Source organism: Aulonocara stuartgranti (genome assembly GCF_965226115.1).
Source record: "Aulonocara stuartgranti genome assembly, chromosome: 4".
NCBI lineage: Eukaryota > Metazoa > Chordata > Actinopteri > Cichliformes > Cichlidae > Aulonocara > Aulonocara stuartgranti.
Genome location: NC_138942.1, coordinates 1,615,437 through 1,640,570, shown reverse-complemented (window position 1 = coordinate 1,640,570; position 25,134 = coordinate 1,615,437). Strand labels below are relative to the sequence as shown.

Sequence of the window (25,134 nt, the reverse complement as noted above, 5' to 3'; positions counted from 1 at the left end):
AGGCGCTCTGCAGCGAGCCGAGAAAGACCCGAAGAAGAGAGGACGCTTTGAGTGCAGCGCTGCTCTCCTTTCTATCTGTTGCGTAATGCGAGCGATGGCATTCATGTGGGTAGGACACGGCGCCGAGGGCAACTCCAAGAGTAATGGATGGATCGCTGAGAGAGGCAGCAGAGAGCAGGAGGAGGAGGAGGAGTCAGGAGCGAGGGTCGAGCGTGTCGGTGTGCCGTGGACATCGCTCGCCTGAACGGGCTGAAGGCTGCTAACGAGCTGCAGACACGTTGTTATTAGCAGAGGATTAAAGGGCGAGCAGGGCGAGGAGGAGGAGGTCACTCCTTTCTTACCAGTGAACATGGAGCTGGGCGCCGCTTTGGGAAACAAATGTTTCACACGCTGGAATGGCTCCTCCTCACTTTACGTCCACAAACATCTGGAACGCCGCCTCCGTGGGCTTCACGTATCCAGACGCGTCGAAGTCCAGACTTTTAATTCGATTCAAACCAAATCTTTATTAAATCACGAAGAACGTTTTTTTAACCAAGTCGCCTCTTTATAGAGGCTCAAACGTACGCGGACGAACCAACATGACGCCAGACTCCAGCATCACATCTGTGAGGCGTAAACGTTCTCTGGACCTCCTCACAATAACATTAATGCAGATAAATGATAACTGAGGTGTTTCAGTAACACCAACCTCAAAGTTCAGATCAGTAACGTTCAATATTTAATGTTTTCAGCATTTTATGAAGCAGATTTGATGCTTTTGTTTTCGATTTTTCCCATAAAAATCTGAACAAAGTAAACAGTTTTTTATTGTGCTCCCTGTGGCAGAGCGAGGGCCTCCCTGACCTCCCCTCTCATCACCGAGCAGGAGGGCCACAGGCACAGAGAGGCCCCGACCTCCCTCTGCTGGTGTCATCCTACAGACTGGAACGCACTGCAGTGGTATTAAATACAACACACACACACACACGCACACACACACACACACACACACACACGCACACACACGCACACGCACACACACACGCACGCACGCACGCACGCACACGCACACGCACACAGACACACACACTATTTCCCAGCGTCCGTCCTTAAGGAGCCCACTTGTCTCCTCTCTTTAACCTTTCCTGACCTCTGCTGTCAGCGCTGTATTAAGTCATCCGGGCTCTTTGTAAACACTCCTATCTTAATGGTCGCTGCTCTCCCCCCTGACCTTTGACCCCGCTTCCACCAGCCCTCCTCCCCCGGCCCTCTGTGGAGCCCACAAAAGGAGCCGGACACTTGAAGGTGGCGCGGTGGTCTGCAGAGGGTCTGTGAGCTTTTGTGTCGACTTAAAGCTGAAAGGAGTCAAACGTGTGTTGTATGAAGCTCGACGCCCAGCTGACACTTCCTGATTCATGGGTCCCACGGCAGACGTCACACCTGATACACCACAGAGACATCTGGTGTTGATATTTGACCTGCACATCGCCGTCTAATTAACTCCATTTCTACAATAAATTAGTCGAACAGCATAATTGAACGTTTTATTTGTTTTTCCTGCTCTATTATTATTTGACCTCCAGGATGCACAGAGAGGATATAAAGACGTGCTCGTCAGATTGAGGAGGGAGGAAACAACCTCGGGGACTCGACGAGGACAGATTAAAGTCTCCTCGTGTCCTTCCAGGCTGCTGTGTTGAAGCGGCCGATGAACGTCACAAACCCACGCGCTAAAGAACCAGAACAAAGAAGCTTTAACAAAGTTTGTGCTCCGTCCACTCAGCAGATTCAGAGTGGAAACTTTTTATAGGAGCTCGGGGAGCAGAGAGTAAAAAAAGCTCCCTCGCTGGGCGGAGCAGCCCAGAAAACGTCTTTTTATAGTGTTGACTTCATCACTCACCCATCTGAGTCCTGGTAGTTCACATTCAGCCTCTTAGTGGAGCCCAGCAGCTCTGAAACACAAGAACACACAGAAGATGAGCGCCCGATCGTGGTCATGTGATCGTGGTCATGTGATCGTCCAGCAGATCGTTCAGGTGAAGCTGGACGGGAGGACGGCTGGAACACGTGGTTAAAAAGTCAAACGTACACGAAGCTCATTGACTTAAAGACTGAAACCGAGAATAACGCTGAGCTAAAGGATCATGGGTAATGTAGGATTTAAACTGACAGCGTGTCTGTTTCTGACAAACAGACCAGCTGTTATAAACCAGCTGCAGGAGAACCACTGCTTCAAGCTAACCTTGTTCTGATTGGCTGCCCTTTGCAGACAGAAGGTTTAAACACACAGATGGGCGGAGCTTCTGTCTGTGATGTTACGAATCTGAAAACGAGAAGTTTTCAGATTCATGAACCAAACGGCCGTTTCACTTCCTCACAAACTCCTCCACCGCTGTCTTTACAGTTTTGAACGCAGTATAATGGCAGATGCATTCTGGGTAACATTGATGTGTTTGTGGCTGTGTGACAGGTTAATTTGACCTTTGACCTTCCTGTGCGTGTCTTACTGCTGTCCTGCTGACAGCCTGCAGGGTCCAAACTAACCACAGTGCGGTCCTGTATGAGCTCACGCGATCCATCGTTAGAACTTTTCTTTCCAGCGGTGGTCAGAGGCGTCTGGACCGCAGGTGGAAGCTCACGAGTCGGTGATAATGTCCACGTCTGACTGCTGCGGGATGACGAGGTGTCAGAGACTCTCTTCCACCGGAGGAAATCCAATCAGAGCCGATGGGAGGAGAAGCTTCCTGCAGCAGACGGGGACACCGGATCGTAAATCGTCCTCCCGAGCACGCTTCATTAGCCTCTGGCCCGGCCCTGACCTCCTCAGCAGGTTTGCTGCTCAGACACTGAGAGATGAAGCTCGGCGCCTCTTTGATCCGCTGCCAGAAAAGTCTCCTCGCCGCCGGGGGCGACACCACAGACTCGTTCCCGTCCTCGTCTCGCAGCCTCGTTTTCACTGCTGCTCGCTGGAATGCCGTCCTTCTTGAAGCGAGGGGGTTCCTCGACGGTCCGGGCTCTGTTTGGTATGATGGCGTCTAATCAGCGCGTCATCGTAACGCCACGGTCAGCAACAGGAAGTCGGAGCGTCTCTCTCCTGCTGAGTTATCAGCAGTCAGAGCTCTGCGCAGGTTCAGGAGCTCATAGAAACCAGTTTAACATCTTCTGACTTCTTATGTCAAAACCTGTAAACACAGCGATCAAAGGAGCTGCAGCGTTTACTGTCAGGGGTCAAAGGTCAGCCTGCAGGGACTTCACAGACACCACCTCCACCGTGAGTCTGCTGCCACCCCCCTCACCCTCTCACCAACAACAACAGCAGCGTTTGAAGTAATGAGGATCTCGGGGCAACACGGCAGGCTCGCCCTCCGGGACCACAGCGCTGCTTTGATAATGACCTGGATTTCAGAATGAACAGGAATAAATCAGCATGAGCGGAGATGCAGGAACGGGCTGAACGCAGGGAGGAAGTCGCCGCCGCTGCGTTTCACCACGTGAAGCGGGACCACTCTACTTCACCCTCTCTCTCAGAGAAAGACTGGACGTCATGGCGGAACGAAACGCCATAATTCTATAATCACATCAATAATGTGATCGCTTCATTTTTACATAAATGAGTTTGTTTGACAGCAGCAGGCCCTGGAGTGCTGAGGATCAGTGGAGTGGTGATCAGTGGTCCTGATGGCTCGGGGAACCAGACCACAGCCCAGGCTGTGGACCAGCCTGCTGCTCCCGAGCTCTGCGCGCACCAACAGTCGGCTTCTAACGCGCGGTGATCAGGCGGGGACCAAAAATCCCTTCTGCAGGAAAATGACTGGAAATGATTCAACGATCAAGACGATTAAAAGTAAAAAGTAAATTTAGGCGGTTTAACCCCCTAAGACCTGAACTCTTCCACTGCAGCATTTTTAATTTCTCTTTGATATTTGGGCTGATTGCGACCTGATGAATGTAAAAACAAAGTAGTACCAGATTTTTTTTTAACCTTATTTTTGTTGTTAAGAAAACTCAGAGCCACATACGAGGATATTCGTTTAAAATTTTGATAGAACAGCAGCAGCATAATGTCCTCGTAGGTGGACATCAGGCCCTTGTAGAGCAAGATTGAGTATTTTGGTCTAAATAACCGAAAATGTGATGTCCACACATGTGGACGCAGGTCCTAGGAGGTTAAAGTGAAAGCACTGAGTCACAGCCACAGCTGTGGCCACCGGCGTGCAACTCTCAACCTTGACCCACCTCGCCAGGTTGGAGGCAACCTAACAACCTCCAAACAGTTGGGTCTGACTGACTCACTGCAGTCACTCTCAGACGGATGGGTAATCAAGTCAGCCTCTGCCCACGAGCAAGGCGTCTCTCCAGCAGAGACTGAGCGGCTGTGCTCGGGTTATACTGTTTAAAGCCTTTGTGTCTTTCTGCAGTAAAACTGCAGCGACTACGTCACTATTGAAGGAGGAGTCTGTTTCACGTCTATCAGCAAACTTCACATAGTTGCCAACTTGACTCCAATCGACTGCAGACTGATAGCAGTCCGACTTACTGCTGCTTCACTGACGTGTTGATGCAGCAACGTAACTCTGAAGACGAGCGGCTGCAGACCTGCTTCCCCTGGTTCTGATTGGCTCCAGTCAGCAGGGAAGCTTCCCGCCAGCATCTCTCCAGGACGCCAAACGATCTGTGCGCAGGATGTTTTACGAGAAGCTCCGGTGGGACACACAGCAGTGTGTTTAATCTCTGGGCTTGAAATAGGAGTGACATTGGTCTTTATTACTGAAACGATTATTTAATGATTGAAAGTTAAAATTAAATTAGAACATCGGTCACAGAAAAACCATTTAAACTCCTCTGTAAACACACACACACACACACACACACACACACACACTCTCTGACAACGTGATCAGACGTTAACGAGGCAGGTTTGACATCCACACCGACCCCCGGCAGCTTCTTCATCATCTGCTGCACATTTGTCCAGAGTTATTTTTAACTTTATGTTTGTGGAGCGAGGCGTGGCCGGGTCCCAGCAAAGGCTGCAGGCTTCTGCTTTTTATAATTTCAGCTGAAACGTCGGCGTCCTGCGGATCAGCCGCCACAAGAATGCACGGCGAGGAGGAGCAGGAGGTTTTCTGCAGGAGTCTGCAGATTTCAGCGGTCTGGTTTGGGATGGTGAAGTGGATCCTGAAAGTAGATCTGTTGTAAAAGAAAAAAACTGAAGCTAAAATTAGCCGCCCGCTGCGAGCGTCTATGATTAGACGTCTGCAGGCTGCGGCTCACATCTTTTTGTTTCCCAGCTGCGTGTAAAACAAAGCCCTAAAGGACGGGGCGCCGCGGAGCCGCGTGGAGGCCGGCAGCGGCGTGCTGGCCCTCCTCCAAACGCAGAGGCACAAAGTGAAACTCCTGCAGATTACAGCGTGCGGTTCAAACACCAGCGCCTTCATGTGGTTCAGCAGGTCACATGACTGCAGATACCAGCCCGCGAGGCCAACAGTGCGCGCTCAGCCTCGTCAGCTGATCGCAGTCGGGTTCTCGGTCAGAGATGTTTCTGTGTGACTTCGTCAGTGTGGGTCGTACGGCCTCACGCTGACTCCAGAACAGTTTGGTGCTCAGAGGAGTCCACGGTCCACTCTGCGACTCCGAGGAGCTCAAACCATCATCAACGATCGACAAACATCACACATTCACTCTGCGTCATCTCCGATTAGCCAACTGTGAAACAGCTGGAGACGCTCATGCTGCAATAAGTAAGGCATTGTAATGCTTCAGTCAGGCAGGGTGAACTTTGACCTCTCCGTGTTCGGGTCCCTTTCGTTTCATGGGAGACAACGTGGCCCTCACTTCCTGTAAGTCTGTCTCGTTTTATGACGTTTTGTGACGTCTGAGTGCGAGTCCTTCACAGAGCCGTTTTGTTTGATGAAGCTCGGCCGGAAACACGAGCACCAACCAGCACCTCTTCCTCACTCCTCCTCCTCCTCCTGGCCTTCAGAGAGCCTGGCACGGGAACACAGGAAGCTCTGCGAGCGTTTGTCCAAAGCAGCAGCGGGACGAGTCTGCCTCTTATCTGCTGACTGAATGAGGACAACGCGGTGAAGATGAAGACGTCCTTACGTCTTATCGGAGGTCTGAAGCGACGAGGACACGGGGGAGGCTCGTGCCCGCGCTCCTCCCTTACGGTTGGACTGGGAGCCCAGCAGGACTGACTAACTGGTTTTATCTGCTGTAGCTTTAGACAAACACGCGAGCATATGTTAGATATTAAACGTAAGAATAACAGTCTAGTGTTTGTCTGCTGGATCTGCTCCAATAAAGCTTCGTGAAGTCCAGAAAAGCATAACGGATGTTTAACGAGTTTACTCTGCTGTGCGTCTGAATTACAGCCTGACTATTTTCAGAAAGATGCATTTACTGCGAGCTTCAGTTCAGTTTCTCCTGCTGTGGTTCAAGCAGTTAATCAGCAAGGACCAAAATCAGAGCAAAATGTCTCTGAAGCCTGGACAAAAGAGACGCACTGGTTGATGTAAGCAGCTTGTTTCAGACACAGCATGAGCTGAGGCCTCATTTAAACAAAGAAGGATTGTTTTCAACTGTGGATCATGCACAGCTGCTCCAAAACACAAAGATGCAAAAATATTATCTTTGATCTAGTGCAGCTCATGAAGCTCAGAAAGGAAGTAATCAGCCCTTCTGTCCTTTCAGAGTAAAACACAGTCTTTAAAGAAGCTAAAAGCCCGGAGCTTAAAAGCAGTGAAGGTACCTGATGGAGGAAATCCAGACTTGTCCATGTTTATCAGATGTTTTTGTTGCTTTCAGCAGGTTGTGCTTCCTCAGACAGCAATAAAGTTTAAACGTATTTGAACAACACACCTGTGGCACTGATCCTGGGTGTGTGTGTGTGTGTGTGTGTGTGAGCGTGTGTGTGTGTGTGTGTGTGTGTGTGTGTGTGTGTGTGCGCTGCGGAGGCATCGGGCTGTAACCTGACCGTGACTCGGTGTGGGAGGAAGAGGAGGGGGTGGTGTTGTGCTGACGGAGGCTCGGCTCTCAGGGACAAAGCCGTGGCCCTTCCTCACTTCCTGTCCCAACACTATTGTTCCACAGGGCGGGGGCGAGCAGCAGACCCCGCCCTGAAGGAAACAACAAAATCACTGAGCGAGGAAACTTCCTCAGACTGACTCTCTTAATTTACAGTCCGGACCCTGCAGTCCACACACGCGCACACACACACACACACACACACGCACACGCACACGCGCACGCACACACACGCACGCACACGCACACACACACGCACGCACACGCACGCACACGCGCACGCACACACACACACACACGCACACACACACGCACACACACACGCACACGCACGCGCACACGCACGCACACACACACGCACGCACACACGCACACGAACACACACACACTTTGAAAGTTTGATGCTGTAAAGGTCGTATGATCGTTGGGTTTTCTCTGAATCTATTCTTGTACAAAAACAAGAGTCTGATGTTTACGTGAGCGTGTGTTTAACCTGCAGTGTGACAACAGTTCAGGACGTCTGTGGATGTGAGGAAACAACAAGAACACAAAGTGAACAAAAACAGTTTTTTTACCCTGACAGGAAACCACAGCGGAGACGCCGTGATGGGAGACGCCGTGACGGGACCTAACTCACAAAGTCACACAGCAAAGACAAACTAACCAATCAACACCGCAGAGTGAAGGTGAATGAAGTCTGGAGGAGAGTGACATCACTTCCTGTCAGCAGGTGAAGCAGTGAAACACGTCGTCCACGTAACTGTGTGTAAAACCTGTTTTAGTAAAAGTGATCGCCTGAGTGTGACACTCCCCATCGAAGGAGCTTCAGCTCCTCGCAGCACAAACTTTTCTCCAACTTCATGACAAAGTTCCGATAAATTCTTCATCACTTTCGGTTCCACGTCTCACCACGAGGCGTTTGCATCTGCGGGCTGGAGCCGCTCTATCGGCCGCCTGATAACAGCGGCGTCACGCTGGCAGCACAGCTGATAAGACCTTCCTCCTTCGCCTCAGCCTGAACCGCCGACGCTCTGCGGGCTCAGTGGGAATGTAAACACACAGGTCTGCCACAGAGGCTCCAAACGCACAACAAAACCGTCACGCACGCTCTTCAGGCAAGCCTGAGCAGACAAACGAAGGGCGCACGAGCCCACGGTCCATCGACGTACCTGTGAGCTTTGGTTCCAGTGAGGAACGCAGCCACGTCCTTTATTTTGAAAGGAAAAGGAAACTCAAATGTCAACCTGAACTTGCATCTGAGGAGAGCAGCCGATACGAGCGGCTTCAGGAAACCTCCCACCATGAAGATTCAGGCGGGAAAGTCGGGCTGGTTTTAGGCTCAGGAGCTCAGGATGACCCGGCCGACGGGAGCTCGATGTCTCTGACATGTTTGCAGGTCTGATCAGAGACAGCAGATCAGATCAAAGCACAGTCTGCTCCTGCGGTCAAACAGCTGGACGCCTCCCACCTCACGGTGACGTCACCAGCAGTTCACACTTTTACTGCTCCGTGCCACTGTGGAGGCTTTCTGCTGCTCCAGTCTTGCTGTTATTTGTCAGTCCTGGCTGCTGATGCTTGACTTTTGTCACTTTGTGTCACTTCCTGTCTGACGGCAGGTGAAACCGACATGACCTACCACCTCAAACATTAAATTTACTCTGTTTTTTTAAACACAAGACGCGAAGATGTTTTCTAATAATTCGATTACTCTTCATCAACCAAAGAGGTGAAAAAGGGCAGACTCCACAGCAGAGGCAGAGGAACCTCAGAGTTATGAGAAGCTCCAGTATCCACACAGAGAAGGCCTCCGTCAGCTGATGTATGCATCCTCTGCATGCACAAACAGGCCCGTCACGCACGCTGACTGATGGAGGAGAAGCAGGGAAGGACTTTGTTCTGAGGCCGGGCTGACAGAAACGAGCGCCTGCAAACTCGGAGACACAGAAACAGAAGCTGCGATCTGTTGTGTCCATCCTGTGGAGAAATTTTACAACCAATCAGCTTAAAAACTGAGGCAGGAACAAGGAGAGCGTCCCTGAACGCGTCCTGGTGCAAACACACCTGTGAGATGGTCACAGTTCGGTCTTAAGGTCGGAGAGGAGACTGAAGCAAAGCCTGAGCCTTGACTGTCGGCGCTCTGCTGGGTCATCATGACACGCAAAAGGTTTCAGCGTTTATCGTCTGAACCGAAATCTGAAAACACAAACGTGCGCAGGTCAGGCCGCTCTGTGGACGGGGCTCGGGTCAGCTGATAGCCAACCACGATGAAGGGTCACAATAATGAGCCTGATTAACAACCACGTGGGCCCCGTGGCACTCAGCTCTGACACAAAGTATGATTTCATGAGAGAAACTCATCCTTGCTGTTTGGAAACAGGCATCTTAGAAACGGTGAGGCTGTAATGTAACTCTGACAGATGCAGCCTGCGCAGAGCAAAACTCTCACTGAGCTTAAAGCTGTTAAAGGCGTTTTAAATGAGCGAGTGAGACATCACGGGCTCTGTGAACCTCAGATCAAACAGGGAGAATCTGCATTTCTGACCGTCTGCAGGTTCCTGAACTTTCGTTTTTTCCACACTGAGGGGTTAGAAGTGTGTTTCGGTTGCTATTTGCCAAGAGGCCAGAGTCAACAGAGCCTAATGAGGACGCTGAGATGGTTTCCTGAGTGCGCTGACAGCCGCCTCTGTCACACTCTGCTGTGGAGACGCTGATCAGGACTCTACAGGCCTGAGCAGCGTCCAGAGCGGCTGGCAGCTGGACCGCACGGAGACAAACTCCTCATGAATATATGGGGCAGCAGGGCCCGGCCTGGTGGAGCTAATGGAGTGGGCCAACAGTAAATATTCACATTATAACAGCAGCTGGTGTTTTTATCCTGTCAGGAAGCTTTTACAACCAGTACTATGATCTGAATGCTTTTGCTTTTCCTAGATCAGCTCTGTATTACATACACTTTCACTTCTTACACGACATGTGGGAAGCAGTATGAAAATGTCTGGAGCCCACCCAGCGTCACAGGGCTCCAGAGCTCCATTGCTCCAGCCCCCCCACAGCCACATAACCTGGGACCTACAAGTAGCCACAGCACAGTGGGGGAGGGGGGGGGGGTAAGACCACCAGAAGGAGAGAGCCAGAAAACAACCAGGTCAGTAGGGACCCCGCCGTGGGTGGTGGTCTGCAATGACAACGTCCTGGAGCAGCACCACCACAGAGACTGGACATGCAGAGCAGTCCTGGGGCTCATCTGCACACTGAGTCAAACACCAGCATCCATTCAATTACAGCAGCGTGTTAATGACACACTCGCCGTCCCAGAGGAGGCACGTTTAGACTCAAACCTCAGAGAGCTGCTGATGAATGAACGGCTCGGACGTGCCGGAGCACAACTCTTTCCTTCAAACTGCTCGTGTAAGAACAGCTTAATTATAGCCAGCCTGCAGGCTTTAAACACACACTGGTGAGTGCCAAACCAACGGGGCCGGGTGGCATTAATCACGAGGCAGCTGAGATTACTCGAGTATGTGCTCACTTTAACAAAAACATCACACTGTGTGCTGACTTAAACTGAGCTCAAGCTAATCGTTTTTATTGCAAGAACAAGATCATGAGGTCAAAGTTCAAATTGAATCCAGCACAGAAGCAGCATTACATCGCTCTCTGCAAACATCTGCACCGACAGCACGCTAACACGAAGCTAACACTGAGCTAGCTGAGAACCAAAGTGACTATCGAGCTGAGCATGCAGACTCCAGCCCAGCAGCCAGAGCCTGAACAGTGACGAGCAGCCTTTACTTTCCTCCGGCTGCTCTTCATCTTTCATTAACACTGAAGCACAGATTGTGCAGCCTCAGGTTTTATAGTTAACTGATAATTATGAGAAACACCTTTCAGCTCATTTTATACACTAACAAGGAAATAATGTAACTAGTTACTCTCACGGCAGTGTAGTGACGTAATGTCCTGCATTACTTTTAAGTAATGTGATGTGTAATAGATTACTTTTTTGCGAAATAATCCCATAAATGATGCAGCCTGGCAGTGCTAAACAGCAGGGTTTTATTAGTATTTACCAGTGAAACATTATCCATGTTTTACTGGTGACAGGACATGCAGGCCTGTTACTGGTTGTCCTGCCTGTTACATCTAATGTAACTGTAAGCCTAACTGGCTTAAAAGCTCCCTTTAAAGCCATTTTATCTCAGAACTGTTTATTTCAGCTAAAAATGCTCTGACAGACAGAAGCCGTCGATCTTCTGTCCGGTCTTTCCAGTACTGTTTTCCCAGTAAAGTGGTTCAGGGTGGAGCGTGGTGTGTGTTCCTCTTCCTATCCCAACCTCAAACAAGAAGGAGGCTCAGGACTCGGCACATATTGTTCGGGGGGGATATGAGCTCAGCTCCACGCCCGTTCCTCTTTTCCTCGCTGACAAAAACCTCCTTCAATCTGGACAGTCGCAGCACCAGGACCTCCTCCCTCGTACACCACCTCCTCCAGCCTGCTACATGTGACCAGGCATTCCTGTGTGGCCGATCAAGCCTCCACTTACATGAACTGACATTCACAGTTTAGGCCACAGAGATCACTTTATTCTTATACTTGTGATTGATCAATGAGGTGACAAAAACAAATATGAGAACACTGAATGAGGGTTTAATGTCTGAATGAAGTCTTGAGGGGTTGGGGGTCGGGTCAGCGGGCGTGGCAGCCTTCCTTTAGTGCTCTAATGTGATTTCCATGAGTTTAGGAGGAATGACCAGTGGATGATTAACAGTGAGGTGAATGAATGTTACATTTTAAGGCTAATGGTAAATGGCCTGTATTTGTACAGCGCTTTACTCGTCCCTAAGCTTTACACAACCTGTTATCCACCCATTCACCCACACATTCACCCACACATTCACACACACATTCACACACACATTCACACACACATTCACACACTGGTGATGGCAGCTACATTGTAGCCACCCTGGGGCGCACTGACAGAGGCGAGGCTGCCGGACACTGGCGCCACCGGGTCCTCTGACCACCACACCAGTAGGCGACGGGTGAAGTGTCTTGCCCAAGGACACAACGACCGAGACTGTCAGAGCCGGGACTCGAGCCGGCAACCTTCCGATTACAAGGCGAACGCCCAACTCTTCAGCCACGATCGCCGATAATGAATTATTTAAAGAAGTTTTGTAAACCTTAGCTCTCTGAGCTTCTGACGTCCTGTATGTGAGGGGAAGTGTATGAGTGTCACAGAGCTGAATTACCAGCCTCTGAAACGATGTGTAACATCTGTACATCCTGTATCATAAGCACCAGCCTGCTGAGATGGCAGATATTTAATGTTCAAAGGATTATTATCCAAACCCTGAAACTGAAAGCTGAAGACAGCTAACGGTCTGATGACCAGCTAATCCAGGAGAAGGAAACAGCTGTGACCTGAGAAGCCTGAACCTGAACCACAGCAGAGGTGAGAAAGCCTAATCAACGTAAAGGTGTGACTGCGCTTCATCCTCTTCTCTCTGCAGGAGCGAGCATCTGCTGGCAGCGCAGCGAGGCCTCGCCGGTCTCCCTCGCCGGTCTCCCTCGCCGGTCTCCCTCGCCTCCCTCTCTTTGGCTGAAGACTTCAGGAAACGCTCCGTGTGCGGCTGGTTTTCACCAGAGTCAAATTCCAGCCTCAGCGAGCAGATCGAAGGTACTGCCGTGGGCTTTGCATACCAGCGCCATGACATCAGCGTCTCTATTCTCCCCTCTGCATTCAAACGCTGCTCTGCTACACGGACAATAGCTGGCACAGATACAACACAGGGGCTGAGGGGGCGGGTGGGAGTGGGTGCTGGAGAAGCAGAAAACTGAGTAAAACTTGGAGCTCGTAATTCGCAGCTGTGAGCGGGACTTCACGCTGGGCCGGCGGCCTCAAACCGCACTCATCTCTGAGCCTTTTATCGCCGTTAAAGTGTCAGAGCGAGCAGATCTGGACAGACGTGCACAGGCCAGGAAAATAAAGCCTCGTTTTTTAGCATCTCACCACAATCCTGACCTAAATTAGAGTGCAGTGAATTCCTCTCGTGCTCAGTGGTGGGAACGGTTCCTCAAACAAAGTCAGAGGCAGATCAGAACTCATAAGTCAGACGCAGGACAGTCTCGCTAACAGCACAGAATGAGAGTCGGACCAACACTGTGAACTTTTCCCTCTGAGAAGGTTTGCTGCCAGAGGCCCGGCTCAAAGCAAGCTACAGATCACAGCTGGCTTCAGGTGGAAGCTCCTCAGCACCGATCTGCCATTTCACCAGGAACGTTGTTAGCACCGGTAGGGTCCTCGGGATCTACTCACTTCAAAATCATCCTTCTTTATTTTATACAATCAGAAAAAAAGCATTCTAGCTCCTCCCCTTTAAGCCAGCTTTCTTCTGATTGGCTGCCCCTTGTACACGGAGGGTTTGAACGTCATATCTCTGCCTGGGCTGATCATATAAGATTCATCTGTCTGACCTCTTAACGTCTAAGAGCAGAAAACAACCTGTGGATCTGTGTATTTATCACCCCTCTGACCTCACCGACACCCTCCACTGTAGCAGCAGCCAGGGGGCGGAGCTAAAGCAGCCAGGCTGTTTATGTTTGTTTTAGAGCGCTGAAAATGATCTTCAGGAAATCCTTCAGGAACAAGGACATGTGGAAACAACGACGCAGACACCAACACTCGTTTCCTGAGCTGGGCTCTTCATCACCCAGGTTACGGTAATCTTAACAGCTGAAGAAGTCCAGCCGACTTTAACTCCAGCACTTGAAACTCACTCCATGGCTGGTTCTTGTCAGCAGGCTTCCAGAAGTCAGCCAATCTTTAAAAAGAGGAAGTCCTTAAAGGGGGAGGAGCCAAAACAGCTCGTGTTTAAACACAGGATGAACTTAAAGGCTGCACAAAGGCCAAGGATAAGATAAAGAAGGATTATTTTGAACTGTGACTCGTGCAAAGCTGCTGCACCACAGCCCCAAAAAAGGCAGTTGTTAATGAGCAGACTGGAGCCACAGATGCACAAAAGATTTAGTAAGATAATAATAAAAGAAGACACTAAATACCATTTCATGACTCCTGATGGAGGCGGAGCAGCGGGACTGAGGAGGCCACCTTCAAAAATGTAGGTGTTTATCCCACTCACTCGCTTTAAAATTGCAAAATAAGGCACTGACCCTCAGAAGATGTGCCCTTCTGAGTGGCCTAGTTTTACGCTTTTAATTAGGAGGAAATTCATACGCTTGCTGTGTTTTCAGACATCTCACAGGGCTGCTGTGGAAACCTGCACGCAAACCAGTCTAAAAACAAAAGCTGTGACATCATGCAAAGGATCCACCACGGTGTTTCACGTCACGTGATGCAGACACACGATGTTGGCTGATTCACAAAGTGCATTCTGGGTAAACTTTAAGGCTTATGGGACAGGTGGCCGCTCAGAACAGGTGAGAGCAGTTTTTGTGTTGTTGTGCTTTGCCCCTCACACCCTGCAGAAACACAGCGACCTCGAAGAGCCTCCGTGACGTCTTTACAGCACTGAAGCTGAGAGGACAAGGAACACTTGGAAACGTGCGTGCCATCCTTCAGCGACCCCTGAGCTGCACGGACATAAAGAAAAGAATCGAGCTTGAAACTCACAAAAGAGGAAAGCGGCCGAGCAGAGAGCGCAGTGCAGAACATCTGTTACGTAACAGCAAATAAAGAAAAGCTCCAGCAGCCTGCAGCCCGCTGCGCAGGACGTAGCCTCAGACCAAATTCATTATGGTCTCGTTTCCATTTCAAAGCCTCTATAAAAAGTGAAGACAGAACCATTACAGCTTCCTGCCCCGCTGCTGTGAGCGCGCTCAGAGGCGGGTTATTTTGGAAGACACCGGTCTCATTACTGTGGAGAAGGTGTTTATGCAAAAAGCAAGGAGCCGAGTTACAGCCTTTCACTCAGGAAACGAGTCGCGGCTGCTCTGGTGGGCCGACGGAGGAGACACCCGCTGATTAAAAGATGCTCTCTGGACTGAGTGGCGAATATCTGTAACTGACCAACCACAAGGCAGCAAAGAAACTCACTTATAGGCCTTAGATATCAATCACATCAGTGTTTACTGATATGATCACGTCTTTATCTTTACATGGGACGCAGCACATGTATGAACAGCTGTGGTGTTCCGCAGGGCTCCGTTTCAGGTCCTCTAATATTCTGTATTTACATTCTTCCAGACAAATGATTCAGCATCACAATATCTGTTTTCATCAGCACACGGACGACTCACCGATCAGCTGACTGTTGATTCTGTTTAATCAGCTTTTAATTCAGTTATTACATTTTTTAAATTTACTTTGCAACAGTTACAGCTTTTAATAAGCAGGAGATACAGAGCGAAGCCAGATATTCAAATTATTATCTTTAAGTATGCAGATCTATTTCATGTCCGACCTAAAGCACTGTGAGACAGGCTGGCAGGGTTCAGCTCCTGGTTCTGGACTGGATTCAGGTGTGGATCAGCCATTTCATCAGGTGACGCGTTTCCAGGTTTTGGACTCTGTCCTTTGGTGAAGCACGTCTATGTTGCCCAAGTGCTCTGAGTGCAATGCAGATTTGTGGATTCTGAAACGGCCGCCACAAAATCGCTGGTCAAGTTGACGATTTCCAGCAGAAATGACCAGCAGGCTCCGGGAAACGTCCCGGTGGGCAGGATTTCCCCACCCCACCAGCTGCCTCCTGTTTCTCAGTTATGTTGACTTCTACTCTGAGCAAGGCCTTCAGTTTAAAGAAAAATAAAACCTTAGTAAGGCTTCTCCATGTTTCTTCCCATTAGGACTAAAACCCCTGACAGCCAGGGGTCCTGAGGGGCCCCTCGGCCCCAAACACAGGAGCTTTGTTCCTGCGCTTCTTTTCAGAGGTACGATCGGCAAACAACAGCAGCTCAAACACAGAGCAAGAATTTCACGCACTGTCTGAAAGCTTTTAACACTTCCCCTCAAATCGCTGTGGAGCAGAGTGAAAAATTCCCGCTCATTAACCCTTCACTTTAAAAGTCTGGTGTTCGTTCGAGCGCCTGGCTGCACAAACAGCCCGCTGTATGTGCCAACCTCCGCCTCAGAGCAGCGAGCAAAGGAAAGCTGGATCAGCGCGACCGTGTGAAGCCCTGAAATGCTTCCCGCTTCAAACGACCCGCAACTCATTTATTCCCACCCGTCAGCAGGAAAAGCGAGGATCATCGTGACTGCGAGACCCGGGTGTCTCTGAGGTTTACAGGCGTTAACGGCAGTGAGAATCCGGTCCGACCTGACGCTTCCTGCTCAGGCTCGACGCCTTTGGGTCAATTTTTGCCAAATTTATAGAAACAAACAACAAACGTGCGTCTGTGAGGTTAGGAGACGACATAAAGGCTTCATGGCTCAGAGACACCGTAATGAGATGTGATGGACATCGTCTGAACTCGACGTTGGTGCAGCTCCAGCTGAGCTGTGCACCAGAGAGAGAAAGGGATTTTTGGAGAGAGCTCTTTCCTGTTTAGATCCTTCCTCCTCTCTCATTCAAGTTTTCGTCGTCTTCCATCAGTCTGTTCCTGCCTCCAGCTCCTCCACACATCAGCGCAGACGGGAGAAAGTTGATGAGGTGCTTTTAAAAAGCTCTGAAACTCCCGATAAAGACCAGAACCGGCGCGAGAAAGCAGAAGGAGACGTCTTTAAAGGAGGAAACTGAAGGAGCAGCAGCGTGAAAGTAGTCCAGAAGAGGACGGGAGACCTGCCAGCAGCGATCAGCGTGATTGGCTGAGCTGAGTTTGAACCCAAACCCCTGAATAAAACACGAAACAGGCAGCATGTGGGCGCTGACGAGCCCCCGCGCTCCCTGTCCCAGCAGAGCCTCCGACACGCCGCTCGCCATTGTGTTTCCGACGGCTTTACGCGACATCAGGTTCAGTCAGAAGAACACTGATGCTGTGAGACGAGGTCTTCCTGTGTTCAAAGGTCTAAAATCCTCTCAGACTCAGGACGAAGAATTGAAACATCAGATTTCATCAGCAGCACAAAATGAGAAAGTGAAAGTTCTTTAAGATGAGAGCTGTGATCTCTGTGGGGGAAAGTTACAGGCGCTCAGCAGGAAATGTAGAAGAAGATAAAAAGTCTGCGTGGAGCACGAGTGCAGGGAAGATAAGATGAAAAAATCCACCTGCTGCACCGATGTGACCTCACAGCAGCGAGCTGCTCAGTCTTTCTGCACGCACACCTGACCACGTGAACACCACAGCCCGGCACGCTACACGCTTCTGTACGAAACACGCTTTACCCGGACCCGACACCCGAGAGCGCTCCGCTCTAACCCGGCCTTCTTCTGGAGCCAAACGCTCTCTGGGCCGTTCACAGGTCTCAGGACCTGTATCAGGGGAACCGGGATTTTCCCAGAAGGAAAAGCTCCACTGCAGCGTTGCATTGTATGCTTCCCGATGACTAATTTCACATTATTTACAAAGAGCCATTAAGCTGCCACACAGCCTCGCAGAGACCATGACTCACGTCTGCTTTTATAACTGAGACGAAACCCCCTGAGTCACTGAGAGGGACTCTGGCTTTTCCTCTGCTCCGTCACAAAGCACAGACGGGGCGATGCTCCCGATCGTTTACTGGGTCGACTCCAAACATAAGAAACGGTGAACGCTGCCGCTCTGCAGCAGCTTCAGATCAGCTTTCTTTCCATTTTTACAGTTAATACAAAGGGAACTTTCCCCACAGTGAATAACGCTGTGAAATGATCCAACAGCTGCTGCGTCCAAAACCTGCAGAAACACCAAACTAACGATGGACCTGCGACGCACAAAGCCTGAGCTGAGTTTATGGGATTAGTCTTGGTCTAATCTGAGCAACAGAGCAGTGCAGAGTCAGCGTGCTGACTGTAAACATCAGAGCTCTGAGAAGCAGGTTCTTCAGCATCAGATAAACAGAGCCCCCCCCCCCCAACCAGCAGTATAAATCCTCTTAATCCTGGCCGGCCACCATCTGGGAGCTCCTTGTGATTTGGGTGATAACGGTCGGGGGCGACATCAGAGCGCCAGATGTCAGGAGGACGAGTCCGGGTCACTTGAAAATCAGACGAATGCGAAAAACGGAGGCGAGTGGACATCTGACCTCTGTGAGACAGCAGTTTAAGGAGCGGTGGCGTGATGTGCTCAGGTGATGGATCGGGCGCGCCGAGGTGAGAACAATTGGTGGGGGTCATGTGACAGAGCGCGGGAATTCCCTGAGGGAGCTGGGGAACCGCCCCTCAGAGACGCTACATGATTACCTGTTACTGTGAAATGACGCGACACTGTGATTGTGGCGGCAAACAACACCAAACACACACAGCTGACACGAACACAGCACTGGTTTGATCCACGCGCCTCCTTTAACTCACACACTAAACAAATGTTTGACTTCTTTGGAACATCCTGTCTTATGGCGATGCTCATCCACCCCTGCACTCTTATTCTGAAAGTTCACTTGCTGCTAACCAGTTACCCTTCCTGTCTCCTGTCTCTCGACCACTAGGCTCATCACGCACACACACACTTGTGATTACAGTCTGAGTTCTTCTGAGAGTAAGAACACGAAGTGAAAGCTTCAGGTTTTTATCTGAAACACGGCTGAAATATTCACAAAGGTTTTTGATATAAGAGGCCAAACTTAGCAGCAGATTACGTCTCGCATATTCAAGTTGTGCTCCATAAAGTTTTGTCTGTGTGGATTTGAGTAACCCGTCTCCATCGAAGCTCAGCGCTGTGCTCTGCAGGGCTGACATCATGGACCAGATCCAAATCAACGTGTTTACAAACAAACATTTCTGTTGTATCCAAGATTTGCGACGCCGTTCTCTCTCGTGCTCCCAACATCAATTTCGGGGACAGACGTGTGCAAAAGCCTGCAGATGCTCCACACTGTGAAGGCAGCACAGTTTACACGTTTGTAGAGAATAAGTGAACGTGTGCTACGGCCCACAGCGCACACGTTTGTGCGATGCACTGCGGATCCTTAGGTCAAGTCATTTCGTTCAGTTTGTCAGCGAAGCCAGTGTTGAGGAGCGTCTGATGAGAGAAAGCCGAACCCACGGCAGGTATCTGGGTCAGCTCTGGTTTCACACTTTCCACTGACATGAAAACACTTAAACCCCAAAAACCCGACGCAAGAGAACAGACGCAAAAGTGCTTCCTCCACATCTGAGCTGCTGTTAGAGGAAACGCCGGCATCACCGTCCGGAGACTTTCAGTCTGTGTGACAGCAGCAGGAGCCTCTCCGAGCCCTGTGACGACCCTGCACAGTCGGCAGCTTTATGACACAAGCCGATGCCGTGATTCAGTTTCTTTACGTTTGTTACTGAGAAAGGCCACCAGTAGAGCAGCGCGATATGGGCAAAAATATTTATCACGATATATATTTGAAAATTTGCAAAAACGATATAATTGACGATATAACTGATGCGAGACAAAATACAACTCCACAACTTTACTAGTGCAAAAAAACATCCATTTATTTCACTTAAACAAGCAGCTGTTTTTATGTGCATTAAAGCTATATAAATGTGCTGACATATCCTGAGTTAACCATGTATAATATCCACTGAAGTTAAAAAGAGGAGCTTTGCAACATTAAACTGCAGTGTGCCAAATAAAAAAGTCAAATATGTATTTTTCGGACCATAAGCTGCACGGGATTATAAGGCACGTTAAGCGAAACAAAGCAGTCAGATAAATCAAACTTTATTAAACTCATTCTTCTTGCTTCCTCCACTTCTGTACCATTGATTCATTAATGTTGAATTCTCTGGCAGCTGCTCTGTTCCCATGTTGCTGCAGTATATTAATGACTAACCTCGTATTGTGGATGGATTATCTCAGTTGTTCTCCTGACTGAAGTTTGGTCCGTTTACAGCATCCTGCCATGCGATTGCATTTGTCTCTAACTATCAGGAACTTTAACGTTAACTTTTATAAGTGGAAAAGTGTTAGTGTTCGTCCTCCAGCTTCACTGTTTATGTTACGCTAACATAGCTGTGTCGCTAGCGATCACGTAGCACATCATTATATAGCAGCTAGCCCAACTTCAGTAACCCTACAAACGTCACTGCTGTTTAGTTTCCTGTCTTCATTTATGTTGGAAGTGATAGCAGAGCTGTACGTTTGAATGCTTCAGAAATCTCTCAGTCAGAACATGCTATATCATGTTTGGGTAACAAGCGAAACTAGCGAGCTAACTTCCTGCTAACTTCTAACTCTGTTAAATGTAATGAATTCTGTTTTCATGGTTGCCTGGATGTTAAACTTCATAGTTACACCTGGTAAAGCAGCAACGCTGATCATTTTATTAAAGATGAAAGAATTTAGACAGTTTAACTCTCAGTGATGCTGCAGTGTTCGTTTGACTTTAGGACCCAGATTACTCCCAGATTTACGAGCACCTTAGTCCAACAAATACGGCAATAACGACGGCCGCTTGCATGTTCTACAAAAAAAATCTGCTTTGTTGTGTATCTGACAGACGAAAGCTAAACCTGAAGTTGCAGCATTTTTACAAACCAGTTCTGGTTCATCCGTTTCACTCAACGATCCGCTTTCTCCTTCTCATTCTCCGTCGCCGCCATGCTTTTCGGCCGTTAGTTAGCGTATGAAAACAAAGGCACTGCGCATGCCCATATTCTATCGCCGTATTTCATTTTCTTATCATTGCCTAACACTGTAGCGGTATTACCGTGAACGGTATAATATGGCCGAGCCGTAGCCACGAGTGCAGAGAAAAAAGCATTCCCACGTTCATCTAAAGTGTGTAACAAAATCAGAACGCCATAAACTCTGATTTTAGTCACAGCAGGACAGAAACATGTTTAAACACGTCCCATGTTAACAGAAACAGGAGCTCTTTGACTTTGATGGTGCGACGGGTCGATGTTGGGATGCGTCTGACCTTAGATCAGTTTTACCTCGCCCCACTTACACGAGCAGCTCAGACATTTGATTCGTTTTCTGAGTGTCTGTTTTGAATAATCGGCTCCGGCGTACTTACTGTTCCTGTTGGTCTTCAGCTTGGACAGCAGCTTCTGGGTGGACAACAGGTCTCCACTCTTCACCGCCTGCAGGAGGTCCTGCTCCTTCCCCATGCTCCCTCCTCCTCCTCCTCCTTAAAATCCAACCAGCTTCACAGTAAATCCCGCTGCCTCCTCAGGGCCTCATGCTGAGCACCGGAGACGTGCACCTGCCTCAGGTGAGACCTCCACTTCCTCCCTGTGACGCTCAGCTGACAGCCAGGAAGCAAAGTGAAGATAAAAACTCCTCGGTGAGGTTTCCTCTGAGCACCAGGAGAGATAAAAGGAGAGAAAGATCTCTGCAGCTTAGTTTCCCGCTCTCTTTATTTCAGGCAGTTGTTATTTCCAGGGTCGGCGGGGGGTGGGGGCTGTGTGGAAGCCTGAAACGAGAAAAACAGATCAGTTCATGCCTCAGAGGCGTCGCACAGGAAGCAGTGTGAAAACTCTGACAGCTGCACGACCGATCGATCTGAGCTCAGGCTACAGCGCTGCAGCTCTCAGGCCAAACACAGCACAGGTGCGCTCACGAGGGCGCCAGCATCAGGAGCGAGATGCTGGGAAGACCTGGTGACATCACCACACACTGCAGCGCTGCACCACTAACATGTGAACACACCTATCACTTTTACTGTGAACACACATTACACTGTTTATTAAGTGCACAAGGAAAACTTTGTCCCCGCTGTCCTTGATGTCCCCTCATTGATTGGTCAGACTGAGGGACAGTGCAGTCCATCATTATTGAGCTCGGACCCGGGGACGATGCTGGGGGTTACGGCTGTTTCACTGGTTTTTGTTGGTGGGCGGTCCCTGCGGTGCTCCTGAGCCTGTGCAGTGATTTGCTTTAACGCTGCTGCGGCCTCAGGGCATGAACACCATCAACACTACCCTGGCTGCGCGCGCACGTTCCTCCTCACATCATAAAGCGCACATGATGGAATCACTCACACTTTTGCAAAGAAACAGACCTCAGCCACTCCTGCAAACATCTGTTGTGAAACCAGAGCACGAGGACAACCTGCTTCTTCTTCTTCGCCACATCCAATCAGCTCCTCGTATCGCAGCATCCTCTCCTCTGAGGTCCTCCTTTTCCCTCCTCTGCACACGCTCAGACCGTCTCAGCCTCCCTGACTCTGAGCTGCCCCTCTGATGGCCTCATTTATGACCCTGTCCCTGCTGTCCAACATCTTCAGCTCGGCCTCCTCCGTCTCCAAACCATCTTTAAACCTTCTTTCCCCTCTTGCTCCTCCCCTTCTGTCCCTCCTCTCCACCTGCCTGCACCCTCCTCCGATGGCTGACCCCTGGTGTTTGAGCTCACCCAGGATCTCTGCTCCCTCCGTGTTCACCTTTCACCTGTTTCTCCCTCTCATTTGCACACATGTATTCTGTCATATGTCAGAAATAAACATTTCCTGAATCTTTTGCATCTGCAGCGCCGTGTCGTACAGCGGGACTTACCTGTCCAGGTAAGCTGCGAGCTCGGGCTGAGTGAGAGTTTAACCTGCTGCCACATGAGAGCTCGGTTTAATTACAGCTCAGCAAACACACACACACACACACACACAGACACACACAGACACACACACACACACACACGCACACACACACACTCGCCGGCTGCCTCTGCTGTGTAAACACACCAAACTCATTTTTCACAAAGTCACCTGACTGCGAGTGTGTGACGAGTGGGCCGGCTCGCTGCTCCCCTCTGGGCACTCACTGTGGACGTGACTTCATCTGAGCTCTACTTAAACTCTTCCAGGCCAGTGGCCTCGCAGCCTCAGACACACGGGTGGAGGAGGAGGAGGAGGAGGCTGGCAGAGCGGGTCGGTCCCCGGCTCTGCCTGAAACACCAGCCTGGCCTCACAAACTCTGTTGCCACATAAACAGAAAGAGTGTTTTGGGGAGTGTTTGCAGCCAGTCCCGACACACCACTGAGCTCCCTGCTCCCCTCTTACATAACCAGGCTGCCACAGAGGAGCACAGGGCCTAAGCAGAGCTGTCATTCCCATTTACACCCATCACGTCCCCCCTTTGCGTTTGCTTTCCTCGCTGCACTCATGACAAGAGCAACAACGCACATAAATTTCTCTGAGACACTGCGGGGACTCCACGGTGGAGCTAAATAAATCATTTTATTACCGCAAACACGAATCACTTGACAGTTATTAGTCTGAAGTCAAGCTGCGCTGCTGCAGGATCGACTGCTCGGAGCATTTAACACGCAGACTCCATTTAAAAGTGCTCTTTCTATAAAAGCATCATCATAAAGTACGCGGAACATATTCATGAGACGTCCCCTGATGTTCAACTCAGACACGAACATATTATCAACACTGCTCTGTAAGGTTTCACAAACTCACGATTTAGTAATAAAGCGAGCCCCGTTGTCCACATCTATCACCGACTTTGGAGCATTAAAGAGATCCCTGCTGATGTAAACACGAGCCGAACTGGAGACCAGTGTCCACACATTAGAAAGTTTCTATTAATATAACATTAACTCGGCAGATTAGCAATAAACTCGTGTAAATGTCCACAGCGTGACGGGGACTCGACGTGTGGCGAGGAGCTGGCATGTAAACACACCGCCGACCTTTGTACCCGACTTACCTAACGGGTCACTTTTACCGCATTTACAGCTTTAAAAGAAACATTGTTTCACGATAAGTGGACTCGAGACTTACCGCCTCTTCAGTAAACACGCAGAAACTTTTTAATCCCCGACATTTAACGGACACGGCGTCGGTGTTCAGGAAGATTCCAAAGTAGCGTTTATCCGCGCATTAGTATTCCAGGAAAATCCCGTTTCCACGCGTTTTTATAAACTTCCAAGAGCGTCAGATGAAAGTTTCACCCCCACGCAGGAAAACCCCCCCACAAGACTTTCATCCAGATTTCGGACTTTGGTACTTCACACGGCCCTCCGGCTGCCGTCGCTCATCTTGTCTTCCCTCCTCTCCCTGAATGCCACATTCTCTCCGCTGGATTCTCCCGAATCTCTCGACGGTGTCAAGTTTCCGTAAACGCAGCGCCAAACTTCCGCACAAGATTTTCAAAATAAACCTGAAAATGGTTTTAAATTGTTAAATTATAATTTTAGGGTTTGTTTTTTTTTAGCTTTTTTTTTACATTTTGGATTATTGATGAGGTTTTGTGTATTTTCAGGTAGTTCAGGTAAAAAAAAAAGTTTACCTATCTAAGATCTTTTTTTATATTTATTTCTAGTTTTAGCTGCTTTGAGGTGGTAATTTCCCAATTTTGGGTATTATTATTATTATTATTATTAGTAGTAGTAGTAGAATCATTATTAGTATTATTATACATTTTTAAATAGTTTTACTACTACTACTTTATTTATTGTTATGCAGAGCAAGAGTGATAATAGAAATCTGTAAGACTCATATTCTATTTTATTTCTCAGAGCTGTTCCACTTCATTTAAGCTATTTAACCTGTTTCGGCAGCTGATTCATGAGTTCACTCAGTCAAAGCCTGTATGGAATTTTGTGTATTTTCGGGTTCAGACTAAAAATTATTGAGTAATTAAATGTAGGCGTGTATTTGTCACAATCCCAACATTTCCCAACAGAAACGTTTATAACAGGACAAATTTTAATTTCAATGATCTGATTAAACTGCTGCCAGAACTGTCTTTCCAAGCCAAATGTTCAGCTTCCAGCTGATTCTTTGTGTTATTTCATAGGTATTCAGAGTTCAGACAAAAACAATCAATCTGAATACGTTCAAGAAAGTTATGTGAGGGATTATTCTGTTTTTTATGCTTTCCCATTAAAGATTAGCTAATGATAAAATTCTCAGCAGGTACATTTTTAAGCTTTAATATTCCTTATTGCAGCTGTAATATTAGACTTGGCTGCAGATTCATTATTGTGTTCAAAGTCCTGGACAAACACAGACTGACCCACAGAAAAGAAAAATATTACATATAAAGCTTGACTCTTTTATTTTGAAAACCAAAGTCATCTTTTTCCTGTTGGGTTCTGCCTCTGCTTCGGTACACTGAGGAAAACTTGAGACCCTCCTAGCGTTACTTCTCACTTCACAGAAACAGTGAAGG

At 49.0% G+C, this 25,134-nt stretch overlaps 1 protein-coding gene across 5 annotated transcripts in view; it reads right to left on the bottom strand.

Moving 5' to 3' along the window:
• The window catches only part of LOC309704144 (CASK interacting protein 2), a 54,490-nt gene extending 30,431 nt beyond the window's left edge, over positions 1–24,059 (bottom strand). For 2 of the 5 annotated variants that reach the window (XM_082529136.1, XM_082529139.1), the window contains exons 1-3: positions 23,742–24,059; positions 21,036–21,434; positions 1,883–1,934 (exon numbers count right to left, since the gene is read on the bottom strand). In XM_082529136.1, the coding sequence (XP_082385262.1) occupies positions 1,883–1,934; positions 21,036–21,129 (146 nt within the window). In that variant the 5' untranslated portion in view covers positions 21,130–21,434; positions 23,742–24,059. Of the gene's footprint in view, positions 1–1,882; positions 1,935–21,035; positions 21,435–22,718; positions 23,703–23,741 lie in introns of those variants that run through there. The other 3 variants (XM_082529138.1, XM_082529140.1, XM_082529137.1) reach the window with 2 other exon arrangements.
• Between the last annotated feature and the right edge of the window lie 1,075 nt (positions 24,060–25,134).